Here is a 16,703-nt window from a genome sequence, read left to right as displayed (position 1 = left end):
GAGTTCTAACGCATGGGGGGGTAAAAAAATCCTTTACCATCTCCTCCCCTGAGACTTCTATTTCCAAATATCATTTTTCCTTTATACCAATAATAAATATGATGAAAAATAATTAAAAGTCTAATACAGTAAAAGATTTATCTATGATACAAAGTAGAATGTCTGTCTGTCCGTCTGTCTGTTCCTTAAGATCTCGGTAACCACGGAACCGATCGGATTCTTCTTTTCAAGGAATATACCTACTGGTCCTGTGGTGGTTTTAGGTTATTTTCTTGGGGGGGTGGGACACCCCCAAACCCCCCAAAAAAGCAAAAATCCCCCCACCAATTTTTTAAAAAATTATTTAAAATAGTGGTGGAGTTGTGGCATCTCCAGGTAATAAAAGATGTAATTATACCCCTTGGGGCAAAGCCCCTAGAGGCTAGGGGCGAAGCCGCTAGTGTATGTATATTGTATATTTATAAGTTAATTATTTCTAAATTTACTCTAACTTTAAGAATGTAATCATCAACTAAAGTGCCAAAGTAACTGCAAGACTTACTGTTGGACAAACACAATACCTAGTTATACAGTAGCTGTGCTTGTAAAAATGTCAACAAGCAATTAAACCAATAAAATGTATCCCAAAGTGATAAAAAAGACATAATTGGACAATTTACGGTAAAAAAGATTTACAGTTCTTATGTATTATGGGGCAATACGGATTTAATTATACCAATAATTAAATAGGAAAAACATTGTAAGAATTTAAATCTTTATGGCAGGAGTCGACAACTGCATATTCAGTCAAGCGGCTGCGGTTAAAGCTTATTGGGTGGCTTTGAGAAATGAGGCTGAAGCGGATGAGCCAAATTTGGTATCACTTAATTATATTAAACAATGGAGTAGCAGGGATAGCATAATGGATTTTAAATATATTATGAATGGGGAAAAATTGTCGTCAATTTAGGTTGATAACGTGGACTATTGGTCAGTTTGTTCAATCAGTAGGCCTTGAGGGGATTGGGTAAAGGAGGGATAGGACGTATCGTTATGTTAGCCAGCTACAAGTTTCACTTTATTAGAGTAAATGGTCATCTGGTGAAAGATCCAAGTAATAATAATTCCATTGATAGTATTAACTTTGGCCGTTTGTTCATCCATTTTTTTTGTACTTCGCTACTCATCGATGTTGCCATCCTTTTTCCCTCAAACTTTAAAATATAAAACGCATCTTATAAACTAATCAATAAGTCTTGAAAAAAAGTAAAATGTCATTTCCGCTTAACAAAATGACATTGCCTGATTTTATTAATTATCAAGTATTGGTTTTAAAGTGTTCATACAAACGAAACAAAAGTTTTAAAAATAGTTTGATTTTTAGAATAATCTATTTTCCACAATGGCTTCGAAACCGATTAATATCCGGTGGATTATAACCGTTTCTAAGTCATATTGAAAAATCATGTATAGCATCGTGTTGTAGACAATTTTTCTACAAATAATAAAATATAAATCATAAAATTAATACTAGTTTTGTAAGTTCGTACCTTCAGCCCGTTGTGGTCTAACAAAACTGGTTTAAATCTTTTAACTTTTTATTTTAATATTTGCGAAAAGCTGCCTATAATGCGATAGACTATTTCTTTCTCTTTCCAGTATCTTTTTTTATTTCTTTCAATAACCCTTCACTGTTGCATATAAGCATTTCTATAAAAAGGAATGAAATATGAAATTTAATTTTTAATTTTGTAGAAAAGTATCTTCTTAATTTTGTAATTTTGCTATAGCACCTCATTGGTTGGGGATTAAGTAATGGTAAATTCTATTATGAAAATTCTCATTGCATGTCTAGCTTTCATAATTAGTAATATGTTTATTATGTTCATTACATTTCATTGTTTTAAAAGTAAAACTCGTCAGTATACCCATATTGACCACTGCCACCCTTCCCCTTATTTTGAAAAGAATTTAAAATAGGTTTTATTTGTTTGTTTATTTCTTTAGGTCGCGCAGGGTTGGTAAAGTTGTATTGTAAACTTGGCAGCCCTGCAGGGTTAGTATATTGAACGTATAAGCACCGCAAGTTCAGCCCTCCCCCTCCAGCCCAAAGAGGATAACAATGGGAAAAATAATATGTTTAAAATAGAGGAGGAGGTGTTAAAGGTTTTTAACTAATAATTTAATCTACAAAAGGGGTAATTTTATTTAATCATTGGGAATGTACATAAATTTTATCGTCCATTGTTTTATCTCTTAAGATTGCTGGAATAGTTATTTATCGCATCGTATTATAAACAGCTTTCCGTGGATATAAAAATGTACAATTGTAATATTTAAAACAGTTTTGGTAGTCTTGAGATGCCGAAGGTATGGCCTAACAAAACTGGTTTTGATATTATGATGATTGTACATTTTTTATATTCGTAGAAAACTGGATATAATACAATGCTATACATTATTTTTTAGTATAGCTGAGAACCGGTTCTAATCCAGCGGATATTAATCGGATTGAAAGCTATACTGGATAAATCCTTACCTTGATTGGAGAAGTGGAGAATTTAGATAATTTTGTTCTTCCCACCACGGAATCATACTAATAACAAAATATTAAAAATAAATAATTAAGAATAGTTATTTATCGCATAGTATTATAAACATTTTTCCGCGGATAGTAAAAGGATGAATTATAAGATTATTTCTGGTTTTGTTAGCCCCAAGTGGTAGTAATTTTATTATGATTTTTCATTTTACTATTCATAGAAAATTGTCTATAATACGATTTATAATTTTTCAGTATGGCTGAGAGCTGTTTGTAATCTAGTGGATTTTAATTGGTTTCGAAGCCATACTGGAAACTTCGCTGAAATGGTTAATTTTTCTCGCATTTTTTCTTATGATCATAATAGTCCTTGTTTTTAAATCCTCAATTCATTTTATTAATATTTAATTGTGAATCGAATAATTATAAAATCTATAATTTTAGTTTTTATTGATTCAATGGACTATGATAAAAGTGCATAGGCAGTAACGGTAAAAACTAAAATACATTTTAATTTTATTATTCTATACATTGTTATTTTTTCGGCTACTATTTAAGATAATGATTTCAAGAGCAAAGAAAATTAGCTCTATAATTTACTATATCCGATTGTTAATCCATGATTTTTGTTGCAAAAAATGGATCTTATCGATTATCTTAAAGTGTTTTAAATAGATGTTTGCTATACTTAAGAATCAAAACTTAAATATGTCTGTAAGTAGCAAAATATTTTGTTAACTGCCGAACCGATATGGTTCTTCTTCAAATCAAAGGTTCTTGTAGGTCCAGGGATGAGCTGTTAGTATTGCATAATTTCAGAAAAATAGCAAATCTACATGGCCACAGTAAAAGTGTCTGACTATGACGTCAGAAAAAATTAACAACTTACCAATGAGAGGCCTCTATATATTTTACCATTGTGAATACTGGCTTCTCATTGGTTAATTGTTATTTTTTTCTGACGTCATAGTCAGACACTTTTACTGTGGCCAATCTACATAATTTCAGCCAGCTTACTTTAATAATGCTAATTTCAAAATTCAATTGGAGGATAAAACATTTTGATAAAGGCTGTTTTACAGCATAGAAACTAAAAAAAAATTCTATAAATTCAAACAATATCAAAATATTGTTATTAGGAAAACTTTTATGTGTTTTATGTATTTGTAATGCAAACCGCAAAAAAATTTTAGTAGAATCTTTTCATTAATAAAAGAAAGTGTAAAAACAATACAAATAAAAAATATTTTTTGGAAAACTACATATTACTATTTTTTTGTTTAAGTAATATTAGCCGTTAGCTTTCAATTCAATAATAAACAGGTTTTTTTTGGCTTATATTGGAATTATTACACTTTTATTGAAGCTAGCGGTTGCGCCCATATCATCTAGGGGCTCTATACTTGAATGGGTAGGGAAAGGTCATTAAAACCAGTTTTGTTAGACCAGAGGGGTCAAAGGCCCGGACAAACAAAACTGACATATGATCTTTATTTTAATATTCGTGGAATATTGTCTGTAGTTGGATGTAAGGTTCTAATCCAGCGGATATAAATCGGTTTCGAAGCCATACTGGCAAAGATATTACCTCGAGGCTTTACTGTTTGTTGATTCTTGTGGCGATAAAACGTCCTTTCTCTAAAATAAATAATAGTAGATAATTAAATAACTTATTACATTATTAAATAACTTACTTTATAAGTTCTAATATATATACTTTATGATATAAACCTATTTAAAAGTGAAGCTTTTCTATAATTAGGGTCAGTCCGTAATGGTTTGTAAAGCAACAAATAAACCACTTCCATTTAATTTTTTTATTTTTAGAACTTTTTCGACAACAAATTTTTGTTTGACATAATTATCCTAATCATCTTATTTTAGGAATACTGATTCCTATTACAACAAGGCTGGGCACTCTGTTATCAAGTCCTAAAAATGTAAGTATGTCCTTAAACAATATTCAGTATGTAGGCAGTTTTGGAACACATTTACTTACAATTTTGTTTAGACTTATACATTTATATGTTGCTTATTCAATTTTTATTTTTGTTTGTCCAACGGTTTTCGAGCTTCGCTTTTATGGATGTGGTCATTATAGTTTTTTTTTAATAGTAAAACTATAAATCATAAAAAAGACTAAGAAATCAAATAAAAGTTGTACATTAACAATAAGCAATCTATGATATTTATGTTTAATCTAGAAAAACACATAAGAAAACTATGTAGATGAACAATAGTGTATCCTTAATCATATATGCACAAAACTAATTTTCTTCTGTTTTTAGGACAAGTTGTTAATGTGTGTTATTCAATATTAAACACTAGCGGCTTCGCCCCTAGCCTCTAGGGGCTTTGCCCCAAGAGGTTTGATCAAACCAATTTTTCGTATTTTAGATTTAAAAGAAAAATTTAAAAGAAAAATTTCTTTGGGGGGGGGGGGGTAGTCGACCCCACCATATTAATTTTAGTTTTAAAAAGAAAAAAAATTATTTATGGCAAGAACATCATTTCCAGTATGGCTTCGAATCCGTTCAATTTCGCTGGAATTACAGCCAGTTCTAAGCCATTCTGAAAAATCATGTATCGTATCTTATTATAGACCATATTATATTACAGGCAGAAAAATGTCAATAGAAAAATGTGTTTAATGCAAAGTTATTTGAAATTATAAGGGAACATGTAAAAAAAAGAGAATGTAATGAAGAAAGAAAAGTCCTAAAGTTAATTTACACGTCAAATCCCGTTTAATATACACATTCTTCAAGCTGCTAATGTTTTTATCCCGTCGTCATTAGGGTATTTTTAACATCATATATTTGTTGAATTGTTTGTAATATACATACATCGGACAACAGTATTATAACAGACAAACATTAGGACACACTGACATAGAACCCTTAAAGAGTTATTAATACAAATAGGAATAAAGAGAGACAGACATAAAACACTTATAGATTAGCTACGCTATAGTACAGACAAACATACGGACAGACAGACTAGAACCTATTATAGAGTAGCTACGCTTGTATAAAAAAACGTGTCACCAAGTTGCTGGCCTATATATGGATATAGTTGACCTTGTTTCTTTAGTAAGGAAATATTAAGGTCATTTTCCTAGTATAAAAACTTTAAGATGATAATCTTTTTCATCTGTAAAGATCTTGATAAATATGCTGCCTTTGACTTTGTCATAGAATTTCCTTTGAAGCATTGTATGGGTGTATTTAAAACTTTGACAATGATGACAATTTTCATTGATAGCGAGACAACTTCAGAATCTTTACATTTAACAATATTTTAGACAGAAAGAAGGTCAAGGTGAACTATAATATACCATTGTCATTGGTCAGGGGATTTGACAGTAAATCTTAGAAGTCTATCTAAATTGGCAACCGTGAAAATCCCATTTACCCACTCACCACCCCCCTCCCCCTTCTCAATCAGGTGATTGACAGACGGACGGACAAAGTAAATCATAAAATATCAACTTATTGATCAAATATTCAAATAAGAGGTTTACATACGCCGAAATGGACGAACGGATAAACCTAACTTATTTAGAATCTTTAAGAATTATTAATTGACCCATCAATTCTGACTGTGTGATTTCTAGAGGAAAAAAAACATCTGTGAATAAATAAGGAAGCAACAAAATTTGGAACATTAATTGGTGTCTTTAAAACTTCTCTAAGGTGGTAAAGATATAAATTTATCTGTCAAAATGGCAGTATCTTTCTTTATTTATCTTCCCAATAGGAGTGTGACAACTCTATAAATTATAGTTAGCTGAATTAAAAAACAAAAAAAAAACTTTTTGATTGCCCAAAATTATTTTGAATTTTAATGCAGTGGTTAAGCTCTTAATTTTTTTCTACACCCCCCAAACCTTAATCTTAAGGGGGGTGTAGTGAGTGGAGATGTATCAACCCCCACTATATGGCCGGAGGGATGTAATCACCCCCAGTCTGCATGTTTCTGGTTTAATGCCAGTTCCTTTTATATATCATATTAAGATTTGATGAATAAGAATCTTTATAAAAAAACAGCCTACTACAATGCTCATTTATAATAAAGTAAAATACTTTTCTTTTTTGTAAAAAGTTCCCCCTATCGCGTTTTTAAAATTTATTTTATTTTCTCTCTAACTTTTGATTCAATCATTTTTGTTTTTTGTCCTTTTAACAAGTATGAAGGAAGCAACTATTAATTAAAATAATTAATGTCAACACACACACACACACAAATGCCCTGACACCTAAGCTCCAGGGATCTAAAGGGATAAGAGTAAGACAATGGCCGATAAATTTAAGTACATCCCAAATGATGATACACAAAAACACCTCTTATGTAGGTTACAATTAGCAAATGAAACGTTTGGACAATCGACATAAGTAACCAACCAATAAAAAAAATAATAAAAGCCACCAAAATTTTAAAGCCAACGAATAAGAAAATGTTATCATAAAACTTTGGGGACTAGTGTAATAAACATCCCAATGTCCCCTTCCTTCCTGCACAAACACACACACACATGACTTGAAATTATTTTTGATTCACAGGACTTTAAAAAACATATTTATGATAATTATTGTCTAAAAGGATATTATACGATGCTTGCTCATGTGTCGTTGAAATATAAACAAAAAATTGCCGCAAAATTTAATAGTATTGCGGGAAATTGAGTCCAGTAGCAAGAGTGGCAGACTGACGGATAAAATATTTGAATACTGGATGCTATTTAGAATAGGGTATATTCATAAAAAAAACCAGAAGTTTAATTAACTTATTATCTTATATAGCAGCTAATAAAATCATATTGACAGGGGGGGGGGGGAGGGATGTAGCCACTTTAATAAATGTCGCCAAAATATCATGCAGTTTACTTTGCATTTAAAAAGTACAACCATAATTTTCAACAATGAACAAGAATAAATAAACATTCAAAATAATATTAAAATGAACATTTTGAGAAATTAACTAGTATTTTTTCACATCAAAATTTGTAAAGGAGGAAAAATATATTTCAACAATGATTTCTCATTCTCATACCTAATATTTAAAATTTGGCCCTTGGTAGCTTGAAAATTAGGTAAATTGAATATAGGTATGTAGGCTAATTTAAAGAGCTTGTTTTGGTGCTTTCCATTGGAGTCCCTCGCGAGCACAGAAACCCACACAAATAATTTAGAATTCTTTTTAAAAAGATATTTTTTTCCATTTCTCTATACTTCCTGTGTCTTAACCCTGCGGGGCTACCTTGTACCCATTATACCTAACCTAAGGTTTAAAACAAACACACGAAATTCCACCACCACCACCACTTTGAAGGAAACCGCCCTTTGTTTTTTTATTCCAGGCAATATTAATAGTTTTATGTTAAAAACAAATGTAAAATTCTTAGAAATTTGGTTGAATTTTTATTGGATAAATTAGCAGGTTCTTATATGTTACACCAGATTTCATGTTCTCTGATAAAATAAAACTCTCAGGTGGCTAAAATAAATATACCCCCATCCATTCCCATTTCTCCACCCCCAACCCTCCTTCTAGATGAACGAACTGGACAATAAATGAGTTCCTTCCATGTTACCAACCTAAATTGACTACAATTTTCCCCCTATCATAATATCCATGTATATTCTATATCCATCGGTGTTGCATTGTAAAAAGTGCAAAAAGTGCCGGTTCCTGTTAAAATTCAAACTCGAGTAATTCATCATTCTTGATGTTCTTACAAAAAGTTTAATCTGAATAATAAGCAAACAATACCATACATAATTTTTTATGATTAATTTAGGAAAGTAAAGTGATAGTTGCATGAAGTGCATTTAAGAAGTTTAATTATAATTTTATATTACAATAAATAGCAATGAATTAGGCACCACCAAAATAGTCATCATGTTGTTTTTGTGAAAACAAGGCAGCCATTTATGTTGCATACATAAAAAAAAAATAATTTGAAGTCTTTATATTTTTTAAAACTACCTGGTACGTAGAAAATTGAAATTCTTTCGAATATATGTCCTATATATGTAGAGGGGAAGGGATTGTGTACCTGGGGTGGATGAGGGATCTTTACTTTAGCACACTGTGAGTTTCACTTTATCAGAGTTCATGAAAATTCATTTTAAACGCCAGTGCAGCTTCTAGTATTTTTTATTGTTTTGTTTGAACACTTTAGCATGTTGCAGCTTCCTGTATTAGAATAAATCAAAATAAAGTGTTGATGATAATTTATTGTAAACACCATTTGACACCAAAATATGCTCTGACAAAGAAATTTATTCAATAAAACAATTAGGAAACATGACTAGAAGTATGACCATGTTTTTAGGAAATTTTCTAACTACTAAATTTTTTTGCTCAACTTTTATCTGGAAGTCCTAACTGCATTTATTAATTAGTAGCATGTTAGTAGCCTTCAAGGCAATGATAATTAACTTTAAAAAAAATGAAGAAAAAACTCTTCTTTACTTCAGAAACAATCCTATTATATAAAATAGTAAGGCTTTTTGGTCTTTAGCTTAAGATCTCTTAAGAACTACTGAACTGATTGAGTTCTTTATTTTAGGTAAGCTTTAAATAGGTCACATGATGGCTTTAGGCTATGTTACTTTTATATGTTAAACTATTTTTTGAGACCTAAAAATACGTGGATTTTTAAGGCTTATGTGTATAGCCCGCTGGGATAAGATTATTAAATCAAACTATTTTTAATCATCATTTTCCTATTTTCTGACCAAAATATGAAAATATGTATACGTTCAAGGTCAAGTTTAATTGAGGAAATTATAAAGTATTAACAAGAATAATATTTTTCATATTGTTCATAACGAAGCGTTTCAACATTTATTATATGTCAGTCCGTCCATCCGTCAGTATTGTTATTTTAGGCATGTTAAAATTATCATGTCGATTACAAATTTGGCATGATGATTCAGATAACATTTAAGTTATTTTTGCTTATTGATTCTTATGACGATAGACATAATGTTGAAAGTGAAGCTTTTGATTAGATAAATTTGGTTAATGTTCGATTGTCTGATCATCTTATTTGTTGAGCTTCGTTTTAATGGATTTTATCATAATAGTTTTCATCAATATCAAAGTTTTTGTTTTGGGAAGATTAACATAACTCTTATTAACAGTGAAGCTTTGAAAATATCCAGATTTATAGCAATATAATAGAATAATAATAATCAGAAAATTTTAATGAAAAAATGCTGTGAAATCATTTATTATGGTGAAACACTATCCCTTACATTTTAGGGATATAAAAATAATGATAATAGGCCGTTTCCCCCAAAGTTCCTATTCGAGCGAAGAAACCCTTTCCCCCCTTTTTTGAAATAAATTGAAAATAAGGTAGAGGAAGCAGTAGTCAAAATAATGAGAAACAATAAATTGAAAATAGGGGGGAAGGCCGTTGGATTATTCAATATAACTCTAATCAACAGTGAACCTTTGAAAATATTCATATTCATAGCAATATAATAGAATAATAATAATAAGAAATTTTTAATGAAAAAATGCTGTGAAATCATTTATTTTGGTGAAACACTATCCCTTACATTTTAGGGATATAAAAATAATGATAAAAGGCCGTTTCCCCCAAAGTTCCTAGTCGAGCAAAGAAACCCTTTTCCCCCTTTTTTGAAATAAATTGAAAATAAGGTAGGGGGAGCAGTGGTCAAAATAATGTCAAACGCTATCCCTTACACTTTAGAAATATAATAAAATATTAATAAATGCAGTTTCTCTCAAACTGCCTGGTCGAGCAAAGAAACCCCCTCAGCATTTTTAAAATGGATTGAAAAATAGGATGGGGGTAGTTTTTCAAGTATTTGTTTTTTACTGTAGAGCACATTAGTTTAATTTTCTTGAGTTGAGTAGCCCAAAAGGGTTAGGCCCTCCGTAGGGGTTAAGCATAAGGAGATACGCTCCTCTTATTTCAATTTTTTTAAGAAGGAGGTTTCTTTGCACATAATACAAGTTGAGGAAAATAACCTGATATAAAATGCACAGAATTGCACATAAAAAAAAATATTTCTAAATTTTAACTGCAATGGTAATTATTGCAAAAATGTGCGAAAAACCACGAGTGGTCAGAAAAAAATCAGCGATGCAGCCAAGAATTGATTTTTAGAACAAATATTGCTCTAAATCTAGCTGTATATGTGTGGTATCCGCCGAGGATCAATGGCAGACACCGGAGTTCAATTAGATTACGGCAGTGTGACAGACGTGGACACCTTACTATAGAGAAGCTACGCTTCTCTAGCTTTCACTAGATAATGATCAACATCTACTTTCAGTTGTCACTTTATTGAAGGGTTAAGAGATACTGCAGTTATATACAACAAACAATCATTACATGGATAGGAATAAATAATCATAACATAAAAGCATAAATAATACATATACAATGGTCAGTTTGGGCAATAATGATTCCCCCATCCCTGGAAAGGGTGGGGGAGAATTAAGAATACAGTTAACCATAATAAACATGACAGATTCAAATCATTAATTCTAAGCGTAGGGAGGGGGTCACTAGACCCCTTCCCCAGGACTCGGGGGAGGGCCATTGACCCTCCACCGAACCCCAGATCAGGGGTGCCATAGACATGGCTCACGGTTGCCGAATACCACAACTCTCCCCTCGGAAGGCTGGGAGATGGTTTCCCTACCAGACTTCCGACAGTGGTTGAGGCCTTCGGCCCGCTCCTTAGGGCTAAAAATATATACAAACGATAATGATTCAATGGAATCCTAGTGGTGAGTATCTTCTTAGGGTTGATGGGCTCCCAATGTGGGATAGAAGGCAGAGGCTGCCTTGGGTTGGATACGTTGGTCAGCGCCGGCAGGTATCAGGTTTGGTGGTGGCACATTTGTTGCTGGGACGGTCAGCAGTGGGACCTGCGGGTTGTTGTTGGCAGCGGCTGGGGCACTGGCTGCCAGGTTGAGTGTCTGAGCAGCGGCCTGTCCTCCTGAGGGGCCGCGGGGCCTGCCAGAAGGCGGTCCTGGTCTACCTGGGCGGTCATGCCCGCTGTCCGTTGATTTCATAGACACCATTTCCTCGGCTGCTTCCCTGCCGATGGGAATGGCATCCCAGTCCACTGAAAAGTCCCGGGACTTGGCATGGTTGAGCCTGGCTCTAGCCATCGCCTTCTTATACAAGGCTGGGTGGTACAGGAACACTTGTGATATCGCATTCAGGGCTGCCCGGACTCCTCCTTGTGCTGCTGCCAGAGAAATGATGGTGAGGTCCCCCAGCAGTTTGAGGATCAGCAGCAGCAAGCACAAGATGGCGGCGCCATCTCCCCACTCGTGGATGGCTTGTCTAAATCCTGCCCAGACATCCAGGGCTGCCTCTCCTTCCTCCGCCAGTCGGTCAATGTTGTAGGACACTATCCCATGGTCTCCTGTGGCCGAACAGCTGCCTTGCTGAACGCAGGAGCCATAGGATAGGCCGGTCAGCATGGCACTCTTGTATGCTGGGAACGCCAGCAGTTGTTGCCAGTCGTTCAACTCAGCCTGTGAATACAAACCACCTGAACTGAAGTCATCTAAGGGGTCTGTCAACAACTGCTTAGGCGTATCCAGCGGGGGTGGCCTCTTCTTGGGAGCAGGGGTTAACTCTATCCAGCCTTCCTCTGCGTGCACAGTCAGGGGGTAGGTGGAGGAACAGGGAATCTTGGTGGCGTGCTCACTGTATACCCACGTCACGGCGTCTACAAAACCTGTGGGCTCCACTGGCACTTTGTCCCAACACTCCTTGTGTTCGCGGACAACATACTTGTGCCTTTGGCAGGTCAGCTGCAGCAGGATGTCTCCCCTCAGTACCGAGAACGTGCTCCCCTGGACACGCACCGGGTGGGCCGGATCTAGTTGCTGGAGCTTCCAGCAGTTGGCCGCTACTTCTTCTGCTGCAGTGCTCCTCATGCGGGTTTCCAGGGTGAATCCAATATAACCTGCATGGATCTGTGCTTGGAGGGGAACGTCAACATCCCTGGCCGACACTCGGGGCAGCGCAGCCGCGGCTGGGTCAGCTGCCACAAACAGCGCTGGATGGTTGGTGGCATGGGCCTCGAAGTCGCAGTTCACAATTGAGGTGGGGCTGGTCATGTTGATGAAAAACTGGGCCTGATGGTCAACCAGATATGCATCCCTCACCAGGCTGGGCTGGAGGCTGCGGATCAGCCTCAAGGGGCAATCTCTTCCCAGGTGGTCCCACACGTAGGTTGCTTCCCCAGTGATACAGGACAGCTCTGAATGGGGACAATCGAGGGTCAGGTGGTCAGACTGGGACTCCACCCGTCCATCCTCCACCACATAGGTCTCCTCCTTGACCAGCAGCCGCCGCTCCTGGAGCACTAATTCATTGCGGTAGAGCTGGCCCTCAAAGTGGACGTCCTCCCCCTCGCAACCCACCCCCTCGGGGCTGTTGACGAGGGCGCCCACTACATCAACGGTGAAGAACAGGGGGTGGTTCAGCTGGAACGTCAGTGGCTGGGTCTTGCCTGGCAACGTGTATACTCGGTTCCTGGCCAGGTCTCGGCACGCTTCTGGGTCTATCTTGGTTGGCCTCATGAGGGTGGGGACCGAGGTCACCTTGAGGTGACCCCATACCCCACACCTGAATGTCCACTGGGACACGGTGAGCTGACAGCTGAACCCAGTGGTTTCCCTCACCTTGACTTGCTGCAGGACGTGGATGTCGTGGCCCAGGGGCACCTCCTGGTGTAGGGGCTCCGTGTCACACATCTTTTCTTTGTTGTAAGACGTGACATGGGTGGGGTTGGCACAGTCCCACCCCACCAGGACGTAGCTGGTTGTAGGCCACACGGCTGCCAGCAGGAGGCCCCACAGGACCATCCACCAATGGGAGAGGCTTCCAGGTAACCATCTTCCTCGTGCACGCGGCTGGGGATCTCCGGCTCTGGTCACGGCTGCTTCTTGGGGCTGGACACGGCTGGGCTGCTCCTGGCTAGACACAAATTTCCATTGAGCGTTATCTGTATGCGGCCGAGGCACCCCGATACCCTCCCCAATGACAGACTGGCAAGCGACTGGCACTTGCCTGGGTGTCGGCTCCCCTAGCCCTAAATGCTCCCTTCCCTGGTCCAAGGCATGCCCAGTGGCATGGGGCTGAAGTGCATGTGGCACAGGCTCGCCCTTACTCAATGCCCTCCCCTGCCCTAGGAACTCAGGTGCATGTGGCACAGGCAAGCCCTTATTTTCCCAATTTTCAATCTCCCCAGCCTCAAGTGCAGGGGGCACAGGCAAGGCTGGGTGTTTACAAGGTTTTGGATTCAATACATTTAACAAATTCAACTTATCCTGATGGTGAGCCGCTGGGTTCCCTTGGCTGGTAGAGAGCTCTGGATGGCATGTAGCTGGACTCTCCCTGCAGGCTGGTGGCGCTGGCTGGCTTGTAGCTGGGCTCTCCCTGCAGGCTGGTGGCGCTGGCTGGCTGGGGGTGACGGGTGTCACCCCTTCCTCTGGGACCGCTGGCTCGTTCCAGGACTCAGGTCTCTCGGTGGCGGCGACGGTTGTCGCCCCAGACATTAGGTTGGAGGCTGGCTCGTTCCAGGATCCAGGTATCTCGGTGGCGGCGACGGTTGTCGCCCCAGGCACACGGTGGGAGGCGCTGGATAGCACCCCCCCATCATCCCAGGTGGCGACGCCGGGTGGCGTCCCATACATCGATGCAGAGGTGCTGGCTAGCACCTCCTGCCTCTCTCGTTCAGCGGCTGCCAGGGCCTCCCCATACACCGTCTCAGGGACGCTGGGCAGCGCCCCTCCACTCTTGCTGGGTAGGCTCAGTCGGGCAGGTTCCATCATGTTGAGGCTGAAAGGCTGGGGCCTCAGCACCTCTGGCTCGGCTATGTTGTTGGGCTGTATCAGCTCTGGCCCCAGATGGTTAAGACTGAAGCCTAGGCCAACCCGGTTGGGTTCAGCCGCGCCGCCCAGTACGTTGATCCTAGCTGGGACAGTCCCGAACTGCGGCATCCCATCGGCTCGGTCCGCAGCTCTGGAGGCGGCTGCTTGCGGTGGTGGTGCTGGGGGCGCGCTCCCTTCCATATGGGCCACTCTGCTGGGCTTCCCTGGAGGGGCACCTTTGTCGGCGGTGCGCCTGCGGCTGGCTACCTGGGCCCAGTCAGCTCTACACTCGGCCGCCGTGTGGCCGTCATAGTGGCAACGCTCACACTTGGCAGAACGGTCACGGCGTGGCTGGGTGCGCCTCTCCTCTAGGCTAACTTCCACAGGCGTTGGACAGTCTCGAGCTCGGTGGCCTCTCCCCTGGCAGCGGTAGCAGCGGCCTGGAACCTTGTCATCTGGAGCGACCTTCCCCATCTGGTGGAGACCCGGAGCCAAGGAGCCAATCTCCATTGGCTCCGACTCGTCATATTGGGGCAACTGGATGCAGGCAGATCCAGTCAGCCCGTCGGTCGAGTCCACTAAGCACACACCTTCCTTCAGCTGCTTAGTAACCATGGTCACGGTGAACATGGCCTTGCGAGTGTACTCAGGTACACTCGCAATTTCATGGTTCATCATGAGGCGTTTTACATTGGCGTTACGAATTCCACGGTTTAATTCGTCCACCAACAATTCAAGATCCTCATGATTGTAGGCGTCCCTATACAAGGCGCACTTTGTTGATATGTACGCCTGTATAGGTTCTGTCGAGTGTTGCTTGTAGTCCCTAAACGCTTGTTTAAGCGTTTGGGACTCAAAAGCAGGGCGAAATAACAATTCACACTCGGTCTTGACCTGCTCGTAGGTCAAGGCTTGGCCTGCCTCGCCAAACAGATGGGACGCCATTTCCGCCGCTTGCCCTACCAATGACAGTAGTAGGGCGTTGCGGCGGTTGAGGGAATCATGAGGTGGCACGCGGTAAGCCGCCCATGACATCTCCAGTCGGCGGATATGTGCCGACCAGGACTGCTTGGGCGGCCCTCTATACTCCGGCAGATTGCTCAGCATCAGCTTGCGGTACTCGGCTGGGGCCGGCTGAGGGTCATCCTGGAGCCATCCTGGGGCTTGGTCACCTCCTGGGACTTGATGCTGGTCCATTAGGTCAACGGTGAAACGGCGGGCACAAAGTTATACAGGACTACAATGAATGGGTTGTCACTTGAGGCTTCCTAGCCTAACAGCCAACACTGTTTGTATCACTAGGTTGGGAGTTTTAGTTGCAAAGGTATAACTTAGCTGTACTTATCAATAGTTAGGTGTTGAGGTAGATAGATGTTGAGGGTCTGAACTGCTGTCAGGAACTGATTGGGTTTTCCCTTATCACACTAGAGCTAGGAGGAAAGAAACTTGCAATTCTTTATTTGCTAAAAATACCCCTGTTAGATGCTATGGAGTAGCTCTGCTCTGGTGCGAAAGTGTGTGTGTGTGTGTGTGTGTGTGTGTGCGTGGAATCTTCTGTCCTTGTAACGCGCGTTCGCGCCGTCAAATCCGCGCACACGGGGAAAACGCGCTCTCACCCCTCAGCTCGCTCCCTCATTGGTCCGCTTCGTCCGTTGGATTTATGATGTTTTCCGCACTTTGTTGCGCTACCCGTGAATGGCGCTCTGTATATCCGATCGCTAGCTCCACACTACAGACGGACTTAGCCTAGTGTGGGTAGGAAGGGGGAAGCGCGTGAGGGGACGGGGGTAACTCCGTCCGTTCCCACTGTGAGGGAGGGGGTAACTGTGTGCTGGTGTAATGGGGCCTCTGCTTCTTAATCTTAGGCTTATCTGTTATATAACCCTGATTGTATTTGTCTTCAAATGGAGAGGGGCCCCCTCCCCTTCCCTTGGAATAAGGGGTGTATTTGTTATTGTGCTGTGGGCTTGAGATTGTTTTGATTATATTACATCTAACTTTTATTGCTGTCCTTATCACAATTGCATAACAGAATTGTTGACCAACTCTGTTCTATTTTTAGCTGTTATCACAATAAACAGTAATCCAAGCCTGTTCTATTCTTAGATTTATCACAACACAACAATTTGTTTGCCAAGCTTTGCTCATAAATCTATTGTTTGGTCATCACATTGGGGTGGTAATCCCTGCAAATGTGATATAATATCTGTCTTCTAGATGGGTGGCTGCGTTGTAGCTTCCCAGGATACTCGGGGTTGACGTAGTTTTTCTCTGTTCTGGTGCACTACACCCGTAT

The 16,703-nt window shown here is 39.6% G+C and overlaps 1 protein-coding gene across 1 annotated transcript in view; it reads right to left on the bottom strand.

Moving 5' to 3' along the window:
• LOC145326633 (uncharacterized) overlaps positions 1-16,703 on the bottom strand; it is a 61,959-nt gene that overhangs the window by 42,988 nt on the left and 2,268 nt on the right. Inside the window, exons 2-3 of the mRNA XM_080170003.1 lie at positions 4,110-4,159; positions 2,519-2,575 (exon numbers count right to left, since the gene is read on the bottom strand). Of these exons, the coding sequence (XP_080026129.1) occupies positions 2,519-2,575; positions 4,110-4,159 (107 nt within the window). The remainder of the gene's footprint in view (positions 1-2,518; positions 2,576-4,109; positions 4,160-16,703) is intronic.

Source organism: Acartia tonsa, chromosome 8 (assembly GCF_053477335.1).
Source record: "Acartia tonsa isolate MP-2025a chromosome 8, ASM5347733v1, whole genome shotgun sequence".
NCBI classification, from domain to species: Eukaryota; Metazoa; Arthropoda; class Copepoda; order Calanoida; family Acartiidae; genus Acartia; species Acartia tonsa.
The sequence above is the reverse complement of the archived record's forward strand: the minus strand, read 5'-3'. Positions and strand labels throughout refer to the sequence as shown.